Source organism: Coregonus lavaretus (genome assembly GCF_964263955.1).
Source record: "Coregonus lavaretus genome assembly, chromosome: 31".
Taxonomy (NCBI): domain Eukaryota; kingdom Metazoa; phylum Chordata; class Actinopteri; order Salmoniformes; family Salmonidae; genus Coregonus; species Coregonus lavaretus.
Window position 1 is genome coordinate 34,059,078 of NC_140018.1, and position 20,557 is coordinate 34,079,634.

Below are 20,557 nucleotides of genomic sequence, written 5' to 3' on the forward strand. Positions count from 1 at the left end.
CTCACAGTGTAACGTCCTCTTATCATTCAAACAATCTCCCAATATCGAAGATCAACAACTTCAACCTTAAATACGGTAAAATGTGAAAGGATGCTGAAAATATTGCAAGGATATAGTTCAGGGGTTAAGTGTCAGGGGAAATCAAATCACCACAGGATAGGGATCCCATGAGGACTGTTAGTTGAGCACGCCTGATTTAGATATTCTAAAATAGTGCCAGAGTATTAGAGTCCTTCCATGTGGTAGACAAGAGGTGGGGCTTGGTTTTATAAGCATTGCATCCTCCAGGCCTCTAGATGGAGCTGCGCCGCTTGCTGTGTCCTAGTCTGTATGGGGTGAGACTGTGTAGGCCCGTGGACACAGAGCTGATGGTGGAGTGGGGGTGGTGCATGCTGCAGACGCAGCCATTTGAGTGAAGGGGGTGGAGGGGGTCGGAGGAAAAGGCCTCCCCCTGCTCCATGTATGTGTCCGAGGTGGACAGGTCCCGGGCGATGATCATGGGGATGGAGTACTGTAGCTTCTCCCTGCTTTTGTACCACAGGCAGGAGCACATGGACTGGAAGTGGAGCACTTCCGCGTACACGTTACGCAGCCCCCGTCCCGCTCCCCCCATACCACTGTTACCTGGGCCTCCCCCTCCTCCCCCTCCTCCCCCACCACACCCTGAGGCAGCTGAGGAGGAGGAGGGCAAGTCGGGGGCGCTGCGCAGGTGGTTGTGGCCTCCCACCTGGCCGTTCCGGGAGAGGATGGCGCGCTGCTCGGCGTCCCGCTTCTCGTCCTCCGCGTTCATGGTCATGAAGCGCAGCACGACCAGGTTGAGGAAGGCTCCGATCACGGTCAGGCCGGTGAGAATGTAGATGAAGCAGAAGGCCACGTACTTGGGGTTGGTCTGCAGAGCGTGATCCTTCTGCAGTGCCACGTAGTCCCCGAAGCCGATGGTGGTGAGCGTGATGAAGCAGTAGTAGTAGGCGTGGAAGAAGCTCCATCCCTCGAAGTAGGAGAAGGAGAGTGCTCCAATGCACAGCGTGCTCATGCAGGAGATGAAGCCAATGGCCACCATGTTGACCATGGAGACCTCGGTGCGCCGCATGCCAAGGCACTTCTTCAGGCGGTGCAGCAGGTAGCGCACCAGGGTGTTGATGCGCTCGCCCAGGCTCTGGAACATGACCAGGGTGAGAGGGATACCCAGCAGGGCGTAGAGCATGCAGAACACCTTCCCTCCATCCGTGCTGGGGGCTGCATGGCCGTACCCTAAGACAGAGAGAGAGACAGGAGTAGAGAGTCAGTGGGGTGGAACAGACTAAATGAAGTCAGTTGAGTTATTCAATTGAGTTCGTTGAGTTACTTAGTTGAGTGAGTGAGTTGCGTTAGTTAGGCAGTCGAGTTAGTTGAGTTACTTATATAGTTGAGTTAGTCATTTGAGTTAGTCAGTTGAGTTACTTAGTTGAGTTAGTCAGTTGAGTTGGTTGAGTTACTTAGTTGAGTTACTTAGTCAATTGAATTAGGGTTGAAGGTCGAGAGTGCCATGGTTTTGAAATTCAACACAATTTCATATTCTTAAAACAGTCCATCTGATTAATTTTGAGGGGCTCCACAATGGACAGCGGCAGAATGCAAGGGAGTTATGAATGTGCAGCAGTAGTGGTGGTGAGATTGGCTCAGTGTTGATGTTGTGTGGGAGAGAGACCTTGAATTATTCATAACGAATAATCAGTCTCTCTGATGTTTGGCAAGTATAGACCACTAAGGACAGTTGCTTCTAATTAGCCACTTACATTGGTTTGGATGAGATGGACTTGCTATCAATATGAATGCTCTCTCTTACTGAAGGAAGATCAGTTAAGGGTATTGTTCTTGATCATTTTACTGCTAGGTGTACAAGGTTTGTATCATTAATTACACAGATACTGCATAATGGAGATTTTTGTTTTGTTTATGCTAGGGTGTTACCAGGCCAACTGAACAGGCTTTGACATGATTGATCCAGGCCAAAGAAAGGCAGAAGAGAGACTCCCAAATTAAGCAGAGAGCCCAACTCTAGTCCAAGCAATAATGAAATATGATTTTACGATTAGCACAATTCTTTTAAAACTTAACTTTTAAAAGATCAGAAACTGATTTTTGTGAACTTGCACTTACTGATAGAGCCACTTAAAACCACTTGGAATGATAGAATAAAGGGTTTTTCAACACTTCACAGCAGTTCCTAAGAAATGACTCATTCCATGGGTACACCAGCTGAACTGACCACTCGTTCAGTGGGTTTATAAGCATGAGCTGCCATGCACCCTGGCACATTTCAGGTGAAATATCATTCAGGTTGAAAAATCTACCTTTAACCGATTATCAAAAGTGCAGCCAACCTCCATCCCACACACATCCCGTCCCCCACACGTGTAATTTAACATGGTTGTCAAGGGAAATATATTTCCACGTGTGGCGGACCAGTTAAATGCAAGAGCCTTGCAACCCGGTGTTAGATAACAATGGCGCCGGAAAAGACTGTCCAATTGTTTGAATGTAATTACTTTGCTGTTTCATTTAATTTCAAGGGCTCTAGTTTTATTGTCACACCAACCTGTGCGGATAACTCAACTGTCTCTCTGAAGGCAAATTAGTTTAAATCCTCACCCTCCGCTCTGCCTTGAAAGGGAAAGCCGTCCTGGGCTTTGGCTCTTCCTCTCTGAAGTGAGAAGCCATAACTTTAACCTCCTGACGACACTTAGCTATTTTTAGTTTAATCTACTGTACATTAAAGCATTCATCTTCCTATCCTGATACTTCTCATGTTATTTTCAGATAAGTTTTCCATCTCTATCTTTCTTCACCTTGTCCTATAGGGCAGATGAAGAGGCTTTACGGTGTCCTACACTAACATACTTTTAAGATAATTTACAGCATGTACAGTGAGGGAAAAAAGTTTTTGATCCCCTGCTGATTTTGTACGTTTGCCCACTGACAAAGACATTGTCATGAGCCCTCTCACTCCACCGGGTTACCACCTTAATTTGTTTCCACTATCTTCCACTCTGCTCACCACTCTCTCTACTCAGCCTAACTAGCTCCACCTGTCCCTGCTCTGCTCTGCTCTAATTACTCTGCCAGCTGCGCTGCATTACCCACTAACCTCTCCCAGTATTTAAAGCCCTGTCTTTCAGCTCTCCTTTGTCAGATCGTCTGCAAAGCTCACACCCGGAACCTGTTTGCTCGTGCTTCTGGCTCACCCTTGTTTTGTGACCCCGGACCTGCCTGATTCTTGGATACTCTTCTGCCCCAGGAATACCAGACCTGTTTTCTGCCATAACGACTCCTGACTACTCTTCGATCCCGGTAACTCTGACCAGCCTTCTGCCTTGCTACAACGTATTTGGATTTCCCTTGAACTGTACTTCTGCCTTGTTTCATCCGCCCCGTTGTGTCTGTGTTTCCCCCCCCCAGGACTTCTGGACCACCCACCACCGGCGTCATAGGACGCATCGCTGCCACTGGGGGGGGCACAGACCCAGCACATTGGACGGAATCCCTGTTATTCCCAGTAACCCCTGGAGCCTTCACTCACTCCCTACTTCCCTTTTCCCTTAAGTTTTAATAAACTTTCTGGTGTGACGCAATTGTGGTCCTCTGGTCGTCTGTCTGAACCGTGACAGTACGATCTGACCATCATGGACTCAGCGCACACTTCCCCCGACATGGAAACCGACGAACCTGAGCAACCCACCGCCATGCTACGCCTGGAACACACTGAGAGAGGGCTAGCCCGCATGAGCGGCGACATCACCTCTCTGCTTCAGGTCGGCCACCAACAGCATCAGCAGTTCCAGCAGCACCAGCAGCAGTTCCAGCAGCAGCAACAACAACTCGCCATGATCATCCAACTCCTCACCAACCTTACCCCAGCCACTCCGCCCACCGGCCCGTTTCCAGGCAGTCTGCCCACCAGCCCTGCCCCCGAGTTACCTGCCCCGGTCATTGCAGCCGCTGCTCCGGAACCCAAGATTGGAAACCCCGAGCGGTTCAACGGCGATTCAACCCAGGTCCGGCCATTCCTTACTAGCTGCCGACTTCAGTTCTCCTTGCAGCCAAGGACCTTCGCCACGGAGGGGGCTAAAGTTGGGTATGCCATCACTCACCTGACGGGCCGAGCCCGACTCTGGGGAACAGCAGAGTTCGAACGTCAAACCCCCGCATGTGCAACCTTCGACCTGTTTGCTGAGGAGATGCTGAAGGTGTTTGACCTGGATTCACCAACCGCAGAGGCGTCTCGTGAACTGTTCAGTATTCGACAAGGCAGACGTACAGTCGCAGACCATTCCATCGACTTCCGAACCCTGGCAAGACGAAGTTCTTGGAACACACCATCGTTGGTGGACGCGTTCTTCCATAGCTTGGCTGACTATATCAAGGACGAGTTGGTCTCCCATGAACTGCCTTCCACTCTTGATGAAGCCATCGCACTGACTGTCCGGATCGACAGAAGGATACAGACCCGTCGTCGTGAGAGGGGGCGCCAAGGTCCACCAACTACCGGCATTCGGAGAGATCCGACTGGGCTCCTGTCATCTACTGCCACTCACCCAAGTCAGCTTGATCAGTCTGAGCCTATGGAGATTGGGCGAGCCTCTCTCACTCCTGCAGAGCGCCAGCGCCGCTTCACCTCAAACCTCTGCCTCTATTGTGGAGGTGATGGACATCGTGTGGTAACCTGCCCTTTAAAAGCCGAAGCTCACCGGGCATAGGGGGAGTCCGGTTGAGCTCAATGACCATCCAGTCCTCCGACCGCAAACCCCTGCTGCAAGTTCACCTCCGCCTCTCTGACTCAACTCACACCCTGGCTGCTCTGGTGGATTCTGGCGCCGAAGCCAACATAATGGACATCAAGCTGGCACGCCAACTGGGACTGGAGAACCTCCGTTTGACACCTCCTATTCCTGCCCGGGCACTGGACGGACACTTACTCGGATCGGTCACTCATGTCACGGCCCCGGTCTCGATGGGTCTGTCCGGAAACCATCAAGAAACTATCCAGTTTCACCTGCTCCCCTCTCCAGGCCAACCCCTCATCCTGGGTTACCCATGGCTCCGCCGGCACAACCCTCAGCTCGACTGGGTGACCGGGGTGATCAGGGAGTGGGGAGAGGACTGCCACCGAACCTGCCTGCTTGCTGCCGCACTACCCCCTCGGCCAGTACCTACTAACTCCGCTCCTGACCTCTCCAATGTCCCAGAATGCTACCATGGTCTCAGAGAAGTGTTTAACAAAGCAAGAGCCACATCTCTGCCCCCTCACCGACCGTACGACTGTGCCATCGACCTCCTCCCTGGAACAGCCCCTCCAAAGGGCCGTCTTTATTCGTTGTCTGCTCCTGAAAGAAAGTCCATGGAGGACTACATCAATGACTCTCTGTCCGCAGGATTAATCCGTTCATCTTCATCTCCTGCTGGTGCTGGCTTCTTCTTTGTGGGGAAGAAGGACGGATCTCTTCGCCCCTGCATCGACTACAGGGGACTCAACGACATCACAGTGAAGAATCGTTACCCTCTGCCTCTGCTCACCTCTGCTTTTGAGTTGCTCCAGGGAGCCACTGTTTTTACCAAGTTGGATCTCAGAAACGCTTACCACCTAGTGCGGATCCGGGAGGGAGATGAATGGAAAACCGCATTCAATACACCAACAGGCCACTACGAGTATCTGGTTATGCCTTTTGGCCTCACCAATGCTCCTGCTGTGTTCCAGGCTCTAGTGAATGATGTACTGCGGGACATGTTAAACAAGTTTGTCTTCGTTTACCTGGATGACATCTTAATCTACTCCAGAAACCTGTCTGAACACACCCGCCATGTCCAGCAAGTCCTTCATCGTCTTCTGGAGAATTCCCTCTACGCCAAGGCAGAGAAATGTGAGTTTCACGTCAAGACAGTGGCCTTCCTGGGGTACATAGTGGCAGAGGGAAGTATCCAAATGGATCCTGCCAAAGTATCAGCAGTCACTTCATGGCCAGTTCCGGAGAACAGAAAGAAGCTGCAACAGTTTCTGGGGTTTGCTAACTTCTATAGAAAGTTTATCCGGAACTACAGTACCGTTGCTGCCCCTCTCACTGCTCTAACCAGCACCAAGCAACCCTTCACCTGGACCCCAGCAGCCGACAAAGCCTTCAGTACCCTCAAGGTAAGGTTCACCTCCGCTCCCATCCTCCAGATGCCTGATGTGGACCGGCAATTCATTGTGGAGGTGGACGCCTCGGATGTGGGAGTTGGTGCTGTGATTTCTCAGTGGGCTGCGGAGGATAGGAAGCTCCATCCCTGTGCCTTTTTCTCACGTCGGTTGTCCCCCTCTGAGTGCAATTACGACATAGGGAACCGAGAGCTGCTGGCTGTGAAGCTTGCCTTGGAGGAGTGGCGTCACTGGCTGGAGGGGTCCACCATTCCATTTCTCGTTTGGACCGATCATAAGAACTTGGAGTACATCCGCACGGCCAAACGGTTGAACTCCAGGCAGTCCCGCTGGGCCCTGTTCTTCACCAGGTTTAATTTCACTCTGTCATACCGGCCTGGATCACGCAACACCAAGCCAGACGCCCTCTCCCGTCAATTCCAGAAGGATGACACCCCCTCCAAGGATCCTGTGTCGATTCTGCCAAGTCCCTGCATCGTAGCAGCTCTGACCTGGGCTGTTGAGGAACAGGTGCTGGAAGCTCTCCGTAACCAGCCAGGTCCCAGCACTTGCCCAGCTGACCGCCTTTTTGTCCCCGAAAACCTGAGGTCCCAGGTCGTTCAGTGGGGACATGACTCCCGCCTAGCTTGTCACCCTGGCTCCACCCGCACTTACAACCTGCTCGCCCAGAGGTTCTGGTGGCCCTCTCTGAGAAAGGATGTACGGGAATTCGTCCAAGCCTGCCCCATCTGCAACCAACACAAGTCGTCCTGCCAGCCCCCAGCCGGATTGCTGCAGCCCCTGCCTGTGCCCAGACGTCCCTGGTCTCACATCGCCCTTGACTTTGTCACGGGGCTGCCCCCTTCAAGTGGCATGACCGTCATTCTCACCATAGTTGACCGATTCAGCAAGATGGCACACTTCATTCCCCTCCCCAAGCTCCCAACCGCCAAGGAGACCGCCCAGGTGGTCCTGGAACACGTCTTCCGGATCCACGGACTGCCAAAGGATGTAGTTTCTGACCGTGGTCCACAATTCTCCTCCGCTTTTTGGAAGGAGTTCTGTCACCTGCTGGGAGCCACAGTCAGTCTGACTTCCGGATTCCATCCCCAATCCAATGGGCAGTCAGAGCGGGCAAATCAGGAGCTCGAGAAGGCACTGCGATGCATGACTTCACGCAACCCCCACTCCTGGTCGCAGCAATTGACATGGGTGGAGTACGCACACAATTCTCTGACCTGCTCTGCCATCGGTATGTCCCCTTTCCAATGTGTTTATGGATACCAGCCTCCTCTATTTGCCAGCCAGGAAGGGGAGGTTACTTGCCCATCTGCACTTGCTTTTGCCCGTCGATGTCGCCGCACCTGGTCACAAGCCCGAGCCACACTCCTCAGATCTGTTGCCAGCTACACTACCGGGGCCAACCGTCGGAGAATTCCTGCTCCCACCTACCATGTTGGTCAAAGGGTGTGGTTGTCATCAAAGAACCTGCCACTCAGGGTGGAGTCGCAAAAGCTGGCACCTCGGTTCATTGGCCCATTCCCTATCATAAGAGTGATTAGCCCAACTGCTGTCCGGCTCCAACTGCCTAATTCCATGAGGGTGCACCCCACTTTCCATGTGTCTAAGATTAAGCCCATTCATGAGAGTCCGCTGGTCCCTGCTGCGCCTTGTCCTCCTCCTCCACAGCTCGTCGATGGTGGTCTGGTTTACACCGTCCGCCGCCTGCTTCGGTCCAGACGGAGGGGTAGGGGTCTCCAGTACCTCATTGACTGGGAGGGCTATGGACCTGAGGAAAGGACCTGGGTGCCAGCTAGTCGGATTGTGGATAGGACTCTCATCACCGCCTTCCACCAACGGCATCCTGATCAACCTGCAATCCGTAGGGGCCGCCCCAGAGGGGTCCCTAACCGTCCTGCCCGCTCGGCTTCCTGTCCTGTGCCTGATCCTGTCTCGGGACCTGTCCCATCTCCCGACCACGGCCCTCCGGCTTCCTCCGAGGATGAGGACGTTCACTCGGACCGTTCGGAGGAGTTCTAGCCCTCCTCCGGCTCCCCTCCTCCCGCCCGGCGTGGTGTTGCTCTTGGGACTTCTGGGGCCGTCCCTTGGGGGGGGGGTTCTGTCATGAGCCCTCTCACTCCACCGGGTTACCACCTTAATTTGTTTCCACTATCTTCCACTCTGCTCACCACTCTCTCTACTCAGCCTAACTAGCTCCACCTGTCCCTGCTCTGCTCTGCTCTAATTACTCTGCCAGCTGCGCTGCATTACCCACTAACCTCTCCCAGTATTTAAAGCCCTGTCTTTCAGCTCTCCTTTGTCAGATCGTCTGCAAAGCTCACACCCGGAACCTGTTTGCTCGTGCTTCTGGCTCACCCTTGTTTTGTGACCCCGGACCTGCCTGATTCTTGGATACTCTTCTGCCCCAGGAATACCAGACCTGTTTTCTGCCATAACGACTCCTGACTACTCTTCGATCCCGGTAACTCTGACCAGCCTTCTGCCTTGCTACAACGTATTTGGATTTCCCTTGAACTGTACTTCTGCCTTGTTTCATCCGCCCCGTTGTGTCTGTGTTTCCCCCCCCCAGGACTTCTGGACCACCCACCACCGGCGTCATAGGACGCATCGCTGCCACTGGGGGGGGCACAGACCCAGCACATTGGACGGAATCCCTGTTATTCCCAGTAACCCCTGGAGCCTTCACTCACTCCCTACTTCCCTTTTCCCTTAAGTTTTAATAAACTTTCTGGTGTGACGCAATTGTGGTCCTCTGGTCGTCTGTCTGAACCGTGACAGACATGATCAGTCTATAAATTTAATGGTAGGTTTATTTGAACATTGAGAGACAGAATAACAACCAAAAAATCCAGAAAAATGCATGTCAAAAATGTTATAAATTGATTTGCTTTTTAAAACATGACTTAGTACTTGTGGCAAAACCCTTGTTGGCAATCACAGAGGTCAGACGTTTCTTGTAGTTGGCCACCAGGTTTGCACACATCTCAGGAGGAATTTTGTCCCACTCCTCTTTGCAGATCTTCTCCAAGTCATTATGGTTTCGAGCCTGGCTGTCAGGGCGTGTTGTAGGTGTAGTGTAGGAATCAAACGCAGGACGCAGACTGAATGTTCCAAAGGCTTTATTTCTGGCCCAACACAGGCAACAGGACAACTAAGCCCGACAGCAAAACCCGCACGAAGGCGAAAGGTAAATGCGCACTAACAGGTGCGACAAAATGTAACGGTGCACACACAAGTGCAAAATAAGCTCCAGCACAGTGGAGAAATACGCTCAACCGAGCAAAACACAACACTGACGGAAACAATCACACACAACACTAGACAAACACAACGAGAAACTTATAGGACACTAATTACGTCAAAACAGAAACAGGTGTGGAAACAAACAGACAAAAGCAAACGAACATGAAACATCTAGCGGTGGCAGCTAGAATTCCGGAGACGACGAACGCCGAAGCCTGCCCGAACAAGGGAGAGAGGCAGCCTCGGCCGAAACCGTGACAGTACCCCCCCCTTGACGCGCGGCTCCAGACGTGCGCCGACTCCGGCCTCGGGGACGACCAGGGGGACGCGGCGCAGGGCGCGTCGGATGCCTCCGATGGAACTCCGTCAGGAGCGACGGGTCCAACACGTCTCTCCTCGGCACCCAGCACCGCTCCTCCGGACCGTACCCCTCCCACTCCACTAGATACTGGAGACCCCCCATCCGACGTCTCGAATCCAAGATGGATCTCACGGAGTACGCCGGTGCCCCCTCGATGTCCAACGGGGGCGGAGGAGTCTCCAAGATCTCATCTTCTTGGAGTGGGCCCGCTACCACCGGCCTGAGAAGGGACACATGGAACGAGGGGTTAATACACTTATACTCCACAGGTAGCTGTAATCTATAACATACCTCGTTCAACCTTCTCAGGACTTTAAATGGCCCTACAAACCGCCGACCCAGTTTCCGACAGGGCAGGCGGAGGGGCAGGTTTCTGGTAGAGAGCCAGACTCGATCACCAGGTGCGTACACCGGTGCCTCACTGCGGTGGAGATCAGCGCTCGCCTTCTGACGTCGGAGGGCCCGCTGCAGGTGGACGTGTGCAGCGTTCCAAGTCTCCTCCGAGCGCCGCGCCCACTCATCCACCGCAGGAGCCTCGATCTGGCTCTGCTGCCAGGGTGCCAGAACCGGCTGGTAACCTAACACACATTGAAATGGAGTTAGGTTAGTGGAGGAATGGCGTAGGGAATTCTGGGCCATCTCGGCCCAGGGAACGTACCTTGACCACTCCTCCGGCCGGTCCTGGCAGTATGTTCTGAGAAACCTACCCACATCCTGGTTTACGCGTTCCACCTGCCCATTGCTCTCCGGGTGGTAACCCGAGGTGAGGCTCACCGAGACCCCCAACCGCTCCATAAACGCTCTCCAGACTCTGGAGGTGAATTGGGGACCCCGATCAGCCACAATGTCCTCGGGTACCCCGTAGTGCCGGAACACATGGGTAAACAGTGCCTCGGCAGTTTGCAGGGCCGTAGGAAGACCCGGCATGGGGAGCAAACGACAGGCCTTAGAGAACCGGTCCACAACGACCAGGATGGTAGTATTCCCTTGGGAGAGGGGAAGGTCTGTTATAAAGTCCACTGATAGGTGGGACCATGGCCGTTGTGGAACGGGCAGGGGTAGCAACTTACCCCTAGGTAGATGTCTAGGCGCCTTACACTGGGCGCACACCGAGCAGGAGGAAACATAAACCCTCACATCCCTTGCCAACGTGGGCCACCAGTACTTGGCACTAAGACAGTGCACTGTCCGGCCGATACCCGGATGTCCAGAGGAGGGTGACGTGTGAGCCCAATAGATCAATCGATCCCGAACCTCGAGCGGAACGTACTTCCGACCCTCCGGGCACTGTGGTGGACTAGGGTCGGTGCGTAACGCCCGCTCGAGTTCAGCATCGACCTCCCACACTATCGGTGCCACCAGACACGACTCAGGCAGTATGGGAGTGGGCTCCACGGACCTCTCCTCCGCGTCATACCGCCGAGACAGCGCATCTGCCTTGCCATTCTGTGACCCAGGGATGTACGTGATCTTAAAAGTAAACCTGGTCAAGAACATACTCCATCTTGCCTGGCGAGGGTTCAGCCTCCTCGCCGCCCAGATGTACTCCAGGTTATGGTGGTCCGTCAAAATGAGGAAAGGGTGTTGAGCCCCCTCAAGCCAGTGCCTCCACACCTTTAGAGCCTGTACCACGGCTAACAGCTCCCTGTCCCCTACGTCATAGTTCCGCTCCGCCGGACTGAGCTTCTTAGAATAAAAAGCACAGGGGCGGAGTTTAGGTGGCGCGCCAGACCGTTGTGAAAGCACGGCTCCTAAACCGGCCTCCGACGCGTCCACCTCTACTTGGAACGGCAAAGAGGGATCCGGATGCGCCAGCACCGGGGCCGAGGTAAACAGGTCCTTCAGCCTCCCAAACGCCCTGTCCGCCTCGGCCGACCACTGCAGACGCACCGGACCCCCCTTCAACAGAGACGTGATGGGAGCTGCCACCTGTCCAAAACCCCGGATAAACCTCCTGTAGTAATTTACAAACCCCAAAAACTGCTGCACCTCCTTCACAGTGGTTGGTGTTTGCCAATTACGCACGGCCGACACCCGGTCTACCTCCATCTTCACCCCTGACGCAGACAACTGATAACCCAAAAAGGAGACCGACTCCTGGAAAAACAGACACTTCTCTGCCTTCACATACAGGTCGTGCTCCACCAGCCTCCGCAACACCCTGCGCACCAGGGCCACATGCTCGACACGGGTAGGTGAGTACACGAGAATGTCATCAATGTACACCACCACCCCCTGCCCCTGCATGTCCCTGAAGATCTCATCCACAAATGATTGGAAAACTGATGGAGCGTTCATCAACCCGTATGGCATGACCAGATACTCGTAATGGCCCGAGGTGGTACTAAAGGCTGTTTTCCATTCATCACCCTCCCTGATGCGCACCAAGTTGTACGCGCTCCTGAGATCTAATTTCGTGAAGAAACGCGCCCCATGCAACGACTCAGTCATGGTCGCAATCAGCGGGAGTGGATAACTATACTTCACCGTAATCTGATTGAGACCACGGTAATCGATGCACGGACGCAAACCACCATCCTTTTTCTTCACGAAAAAGAAACTCGAGGACGCGGGGGAAGTGGACGGCCGTATGTATCCTTGTCTCAGCGATTCGTCTATGTAAATCTCCATAGCTTTCTTCTCCTCCTGAGACAGAGGATACACATGGCTCCGTGGGAGCGCAGCTCCTGCCTGGAGGTTTATCGCACAATCCCCCTGCCTATGGGGTGGCAACCGCGTCGCCCTCGCCTTACTAAACGCAATAGCCAAATCCCCATACTCAGGTGGAACGTGCAATGCGGGCACCTGGTTTGGACTCTCCACCGAGGTAGCCCCTACGGAAACGCCCAAACATCTACCCACACACTGAGCAGACCACTCCATCAGAGCCCTCTCCTGCCACGAAATCGCTGGGTTATGGGTACTCAACCAGGGCATGCCCAGCACCACCGGATACGCAGGAGAGTCAATCAGGAACAGCTGAATCATCTCCTGATGATCCCCCTGCGCACACATCCTAAGTGGCGCCGTGACCTCCCTGATTAAGCCCGTACCCAACGGACGACTATCTAGGGCGTGAACGGGAAAAGGAACATCAACAGGAATGAGGGGAATCCCTAACGCTAAACAAAACTTTTTATCAATGAAATTCCCAGCCGCGCCTGAATCTACCAGCGCCTTATGCTGGGAATGAGGTGCTACCTGTGGAAAACGTACAGGCATACAAAAATGGGCAACAGTGAGCTCTGGGTGAGTGGGGCGCCTACTCACCTGGAGGGAATCCCCAGTGCGGGACCTGTCGTCATCTCCCCTAGGAGGCCATCCCCAGCACCTAGCCGCGGTGTGTCCTCCCCGACCACAGTTGGTGCAGTGGATGGACCCCCTAGCCTGCCGACTCCTCCTCTCTCTAGCGCCAGCGCCCCCGAGCTCCATAGGACAAGGCTCGGAGACGCTGGAGGGTGGAATGGACGGACCCTCCGCAGGACGTCCGCGGGTAGCCAGCAGGGTATCCAGCCTGATGGACATATCAACCAGCTGGTCGAAAGTGAGGCTGGTGTCCCTACAAGCCAGCTCCCGACGGACGTCCTCTCGTAGGCTGCATCGGTATAGATCGATGAGGGCCCGATCATTCCACCCTGCATCTGCCGCCAGAGTACGGAATTCGAGCGCGAATTCCTGGGCACTTCTCCTCCCCTGCCGGAGGAAGACCAGACGCTCCCCCGCCGCTTTCCCCTCCGGGGGATGGTCAAACACCGCCCTGAAGCGGCGGGAGAACTCGGTGTACGTAATCGTCGTGGCGTCGATCTTCCTCCACTCCGCGTTGGCCCACTCCAACGCTTTTCCGGCCAGGCAGGAGATCAGGGCGGACACGCTCTCATGCCCTGAAGGTGCCGGGTGCACTGTGGCCAGGTATAGCTCTACCTGGAGCAGGAATCCCTGACACCCAGCCGCGGTCCTGTCGTAGGCCCTCGGGAGAGATAGTCGGACTCCTCGAGGTTCCGGCGCTGGAATGGGCAGGCTGGCCGATGGTGCTGGCAGGGCGGGCGGCGGTGGAGGCGAACCCCAGCCTCGGAGTGTGGTAATCACCTCCTGCAGGGCGGTCCCCATCTGCAGGAGCTGCTCTTGCTGGTCCCGAACCTGGGCTTCCAGTCTCGTCTGGGCTGCTTCGGCTCCTGCTGATTCCATTGTTGGTGTGTGATTCTGTCAGGGCGTGTTGTAGGTGTAGTGTAGGAATCAAACGCAGGACGCAGACTGAATGTTCCAAAGGCTTTATTTCTGGCCCAACACAGGCAACAGGACAACTAAGCCCGACAGCAAAACCCGCACGAAGGCGAAAGGTAAATGCGCACTAACAGGTGCGACAAAATGTAACGGTGCACACACAAGTGCAAAATAAGCTCCAGCACAGTGGAGAAATACGCTCAACCGAGCAAAACACAACACTGACGGAAACAATCACACACAACACTAGACAAACACAACGAGAAACTTATAGGACACTAATTACGTCAAAACAGAAACAGGTGTGGAAACAAACAGACAAAAGCAAACGAACATGAAACATCTAGCGGTGGCAGCTAGAATTCCGGAGACGACGAACGCCGAAGCCTGCCCGAACAAGGGAGAGAGGCAGCCTCGGCCGAAACCGTGACACTGGCAACTCGAACCTTCAGCTCCCTCCACAGATGTTCTATGTGATTAAGGTCTGGAGACTGGCTAGGCCACTCCAGGACCTTAATGTGTTTCTTCTTGAGCCAAATGTTCATTGGCAAACTTCAGACGGGCCTGTATATGTGCTTTCTTGAGCAGGGGGACCTTGCGAGCACTGCAGAATTTCAGTCCTTCGCGGCGTAATGTGTTACCAATTATTTTCTTGGTGACTATGGTCCCAGCTGCCTTGAGATCATTGACAAGATCCTCCCGGGTAGTTCTGGGCTGATTCCTCACCATTCTCATGATCATTGCAACTCCACGAGGTGAGATCTTGCATGGAGCCCCAGGCCGAGGGAGATTGACAGTTATTTTGTGTTTCTTCCATCACGCACAGAGACACTGAAATAGTTAGTTAATAAATTCTCTTAAGACTTTTATACAGGTAACAAGCTGAGATTAGGAGCACTCCCTTTAAGAGTGTGCTCCTAATCTCAGCTCATTACCTGTATAAAAGACACATGGGAGCCAGAAATCTTTCTGATTGAGAGGGGGTGAAATACTTATTTCCCTCATTAAAATGCAAATCATTTTATAACATTTTTGACATGCGTTGTTCTGGATTTTTTTGTTGTTATTCTGTCTCTCACTGTTCAAATAAACCTACCATTAAAATTATAGACTGATCATTTCTTTGTCAGTGGGCAAACGTACAAAATCAGCAGGGGATCAAATACTTTTTTCCCTCACTGTATCTCTTCATCCACAGTGCTTACGAGGACACAAATGTGGCAGGAGATTCACTGCCTCGATTCTCATTTTCAACCTCCTTCAATATCTCTCTCTCTCCCTCCCTCTCTCTCTCCCCCTATCTTTCCCTCCCTCCTCCCCCCCTCTCTCATGCAAATTAAAGGATGACTGGATTAGCAAGTGGGCTATTCCATGTAAAAGTCAACCTGAGCATGCACAAATAAAGTAAGTCATTTCCAAATGAAACTAAGTTCATAGTTATCCTTAAGGTCTATATGTTGTAGTTCAGGCTTTATTTGAAAATTGTAATTAGGAATTTGTCAATCATATTTCATGGCTTTTAGAAAGGGCTCAGATAGCTTGTTTTTCCACTCAGAGCTGTCCCCCTGTTGGGGAGAGTGGGGTAATTTGAGCCATTTTTTACATTCAGCATTACTCCGTCAAGGGAAATATACTATTCTTTCTAACAAAGATATCTACATATATTTCAGGATGTTGCATATCCCTGGAAATGTATAGAACAACTGATGTATAGAACAATCTCAAAATGATCAACTTGGTTTAGATACAAGCATCATGAAACCTCTAACGCTATCATTTCATTTGGGGAAAATCTGTTTTTTGGACCTAAATTGCATACCACGTTTTCCATCTGGTTTCTTACTTCACAGACTCCATGAAATGATGACCTCTTCCTAAATATATCCAAATTAATTTTGTGTATGGTTTCCTAGAAACATGGGTGGCTCAACTTACCCATTTGGCTCAACTTACTCCACTCTCCCCTATAAGTTGTGAAGAGGGTAGCTGTTAATGGATAAATACAGACCAAATTGAAGTGTCTTGAGTTTTGTTTGCATGTTCTATAGTCTTGTAAAGATAGGGGGTGACTGGGACAGGTAATGTATAAATCCATAGTATTTTAAGAAAAGGGTTTTGTAAAAGTTGCACCTTACATCAGATCATCTTGAAACGTTCTATTTGAAGCTAACTTTCATCCATGTTTTATATGGTCTATAATTGGTTTCTCTCTTTTCATTATCCTTTTCCAGCGTTATGATATCCATAACATCCATAATGGTTGTGGATGTGATGGATATTGATATATCATATCTTAGCTTCAGGAGCTTGTGTATCCACCACATATTGTGTGCTTGTTCTGGCATGTATTCTTTAGACCTTTACTGAAGCAATTGTTGATATATTGAAAAGTATGTGTTCTAGCTAAGATTCTCTTGGAAAATACAGTGGTCATAAATTATTGACACCCTTTATAAAGATTAGCAAAAAATACTGTATAAAATAGATAATATATTGAATGCAACATTTTTTTTGATAAATGATATTATATACTAATACAATTTATACTTTTTTCTCTCAAATGTTCTCAAAATGTTCACCCTTTTTCAATATCTTTCAATACCTCACCTTGCGAGGATACTTGCACTGAACCTTTTTTGAAAATGTTTTATGAGATTGGAGAACACTTGGGAGGGATCTTAGACCATTCCACCATACAGAATCTTTCCAGAGCCTTGATATCCTTCATCTGCGCTTATGGACTGCCCTCTTCAATTCAAACCACAGGTTTTCAATGGGGTTCAAGTCCAGACACTTAGATGGCCATTGCAAAATGTAATTTTTTTGGTCAATTAATAATTTCTTTGTGGAGTTTGATGTGTGCTTGGAGTTATTGTCTTGCCAGAAGATCCACTTGCAGCCAAGTTATAGCCTGGCTAAAATGTCCTGGTACTGGGTAAAGTTCATGATGCTGTTGACCTTAACAAGGGCCCCAGGACCAGTGGAAGCAAAATAGCCCCATAACATCAAAGATCCACCACCATATTTTAGTGTAGGTATGGGGTTCTTTTCTGCATATGCATCTTTCTTTCAACGCAAAAATCAACCAATGGTGTGCGTGGCCAAAGAGCTCTATTTTCATGTCATCTGACCATAGCACCGGTTCCAATCCAAGTGCCAATGCCGTTTATCAAACTTAAGGGGTTTACATTGTATGACGTAAATAATGTAGCTCTTTAGTCATGCACACCAGTGGTTGGTTTTGCATTGAAAGAAATATGCATATGCAGAAAAGTGGATTAGCAGTATAGGCACATGTATATTGTTACATTTGCATATTTTGTTAAAATATTTAAAATGTATATATATGGTCATTAGCAAACTTCAGACGGGCCTGGACATGTGCTGGCTTGAGCAGGGGGACCTTGCGTGCGCTGCACGTTCTCCCCACTGTATATATGGGGAGAACGTGCAGCGCACACAAGGTCCCCCTGCTCAAGCCAGCACATGTCCAGGCCCGTCTGAAGTTTGCTAATGACCATCTGGATGATCCAGAGGAGGAATGGGAGAAGGTCATGTGGTCTGATGAGACAAAAATAGAGCTTTTTGGTCTAAACTCCACTCGCCGTGTTTGGAGGAAGAAGAAGGATGAGTACAACCTCAAGAACACCATCCCAACCGTGAAGCATGGAGGTGGAAACATCATTCTTTGGGGATGATTTTCCGCAAAGGGGACAGGATGACTGCACCGTATTGAGGGGAGGATGGATGGGGCCATGTATCGCGAGATCTTGGCCAACAACCTCCTTCCCTCAGTAAGAGCATTGAAGATGGGTCGTGGCTGGTCTTCCAGCATGACAACGACCCAAAACACACAGCCAGGGCAACTAAGGAGTGGCTCCGTAAGAAGCATCTCAAGGTCCTGGAGTGGCCTAGCCAGTCTCCAGACCTGAACCCAATAGAAAATCTTTGGAGGGAGCTGAAAGTCCGTATTGCCCAGCAACAGCTCCAAAACCTGAAGGATCTGGAGAAGGTCTGTATGGAGGAGTGGGCCAAAATCCCTGCTGCAGTGTGTGCAAACCTGGTCAAGAACTACAGGAAACGTATGATCTCTGTAATTGCAAACAAAGGTTTCTGTACCGAATATTAAGTTCTGCTTTTCTGATGTATCAAATACTTATGTCATGCAATAAAATGCAAATTAATTATTTAAAAATCTTACAGTTGAAGTGTACCTATGATAAAAATTACAGACCTCTACATGCTTTGTAAGTAGGAAAACCTGCAAAATCGGCAGTGTATCAAATACTTGTTCTCCCCACTGTGTATATATATATATATATATATATATATATATATATATATATATATGTATATATACAAAACAATCGTATATTTGTGTCTAAATTCAACTGGTAAAGGTTGATTTGGATATAAATAAAGATTTGAAAAAATTACCTATAAGGATGTGGTACCTGGCCCAGTAGACTGTACTATTTAGGCTGCCTGTAATAATGCAATCCTAAGGTACTATACCTTCTGCTGACATTTAAAAAAACATTCTAAATGACATCAAATGTGATGATAGATTTTGATCAATAAATCTTTAAGATTTGAATGTCCATTTCAGAATCTGTAACATCCATAACGGAGGGTGAAACATCCATAGCGGTTGTTTTTCCTTTCTAAAGTAATAATGGAAATTACAATCTTTTCAAAATGATCGTTTTTGTGTTCAGCCAAGCCTTTTCTTCCAAATGGCAATCCATGTTTGAGCTAAGACTTACAAACTCAGACTTTTGCTAATTGTCTCCCCAAAAATCTTGTCCATTTCATGTAACATCCATAAGGCTTCTTATTTGCTTTATTTTTCCAACATGCCACTATTTAGAAATCCTATTTTTTGGATATACACTCCCCCCAAGGGGTACTATAGATACACACATCAAAGGTTTCATTAACATTGTGTTTGTCCATTCTGTGCGAAATTAAAGTAGCCTAGCTAAGCCTTCTCCATAATCGATAAGAGTTTGCACATGTACACCATTAGTATGTGTTATTTGTTTCCACAATGTATAGGAAATAAACTGTTGAAACAAAAATAATAATGAATTGATCGACACCAAAAAGTATGAAGTAAAGCGCAATATTTTCATGTTTTAAGCTTTAATTTGTTTTTCTATGTTTCATTCACTAAATATACTGAATGTAAAGGCTCAGTCAACCAGGGCCGTTTTGTCAACAACGCCACCCAACAGCCAGTCCTTAGATTCAATCAGATAGCCGACATCCGCATAGCTGATGTTTTGGCTGACGGAGCTGTAACTGCGTTGGTGCTGTCAAATCTGTGAGCAGCTGCTCTTGATCATTGTCACGAAGCCACACCCGTCCCACTCGCGTTAGAAGTTCAGAATGAGAAAGTGTATTCAATATAGAAATAATGATGCTGAAATTGAAAATCATTATTTGAATAAAATCAGGATTTCTATCAGCCTAATCGAGGTGTAGATTACATCTCACATTCCAGTGTTCGAACTTGTAATTAAGGCTGCATGGGATTTCTCTTAATGCGACTCTGTGCAGCCAATGGCAATGTCTGCTTTAGGTATAATGTCAGGAGCCACTTGTGGATTTGACAGCTTTAACACAGTTCCACCTCTGACACCGCCAAAACAACCGCTATGCGGATGTTGGCTAAAGCGGATCTGATTGAATGGAGCTTCTAATCTCACATTGTGGCACCACATGTCACTGGAAAGCGATGTGATGTAACCTGGCACAGGTTGAAACCTGGCAGCCGCAGCTCCATCCATCTCACACAGTTTCCCTCAGTCCATTGATACGCTCCTTGTTGTCAACTCTGACAAGGACTATACAGCCAAGGGATGATGATGGGAATACTGCACCAACTGATAAACAGGTTTCGTTGTCAATAACCTTGGGTGGGACCTTGGATGGTCTTTTCAAGAACATTGCACTACTATCATTGTCATGCAGATTCCTCATTCCTCCTTTGCGATCTTAGAAGAATCTGCTCGTTCCTCATTTTACACCACATGCTGTATTCATAATTCAGCACAGCCCCTAGTCAAGGCTGCTGTTGTTACCTTACATCTGGACGACTGTAACTCCCTCCTGGCCAGGCGATCCACATGCACCATTAAACCTTTAAGCAGCAGCTCATGCAGAATTCCTGATGCCTAGTCTGTTGGTGTTCATCTTAGACCAATGTTTTCAAGGTTCCATTCCCCAGTCCCTCACCTGAGGTTTATGAATGTGAATGGCTGTGTAGTGGCAACATAATTACATATGGAAATGAAAGTATTTTATGTGTCCTCTGGATATGGTCCTTCACCCTAGACATACAGTAAACTGTAAGCTACGGATGACTATAGAACTGCTCTGTAAATTATTGTGCAGACCTAGGTTTTGTTAGTAAGTACACTGGTGGACTCTTTACTGCACTGTGAGTCCTTCAGCCTGGGTATATTATGATAGGACAAGTATAAATACACTGTCCTACTCTAACTGTACTCTGTACTCCAGGAGCCCCTGCAGTTAGTATGGAGAGGCCCCCGTGA

General features: G+C 49.9%; 1 protein-coding gene across 1 annotated transcript in view; it reads right to left on the reverse strand.

Moving 5' to 3' along the window:
• Nucleotides 1-292: 292 nt before the first annotated feature.
• The window catches only part of LOC311107110 (potassium channel subfamily K member 3-like), a gene marked incomplete at its 3' end in the record, with an annotated part of 81,124 nt that continues 60,859 nt past the window's right edge, over nucleotides 293-20,557 (reverse strand). The window contains exon 2 of the mRNA XM_084149587.1: nucleotides 293-1,251. Within this exon, the coding sequence (XP_084005713.1) occupies nucleotides 293-1,251 (959 nt within the window). The remainder of the gene's footprint in view (nucleotides 1,252-20,557) is intronic.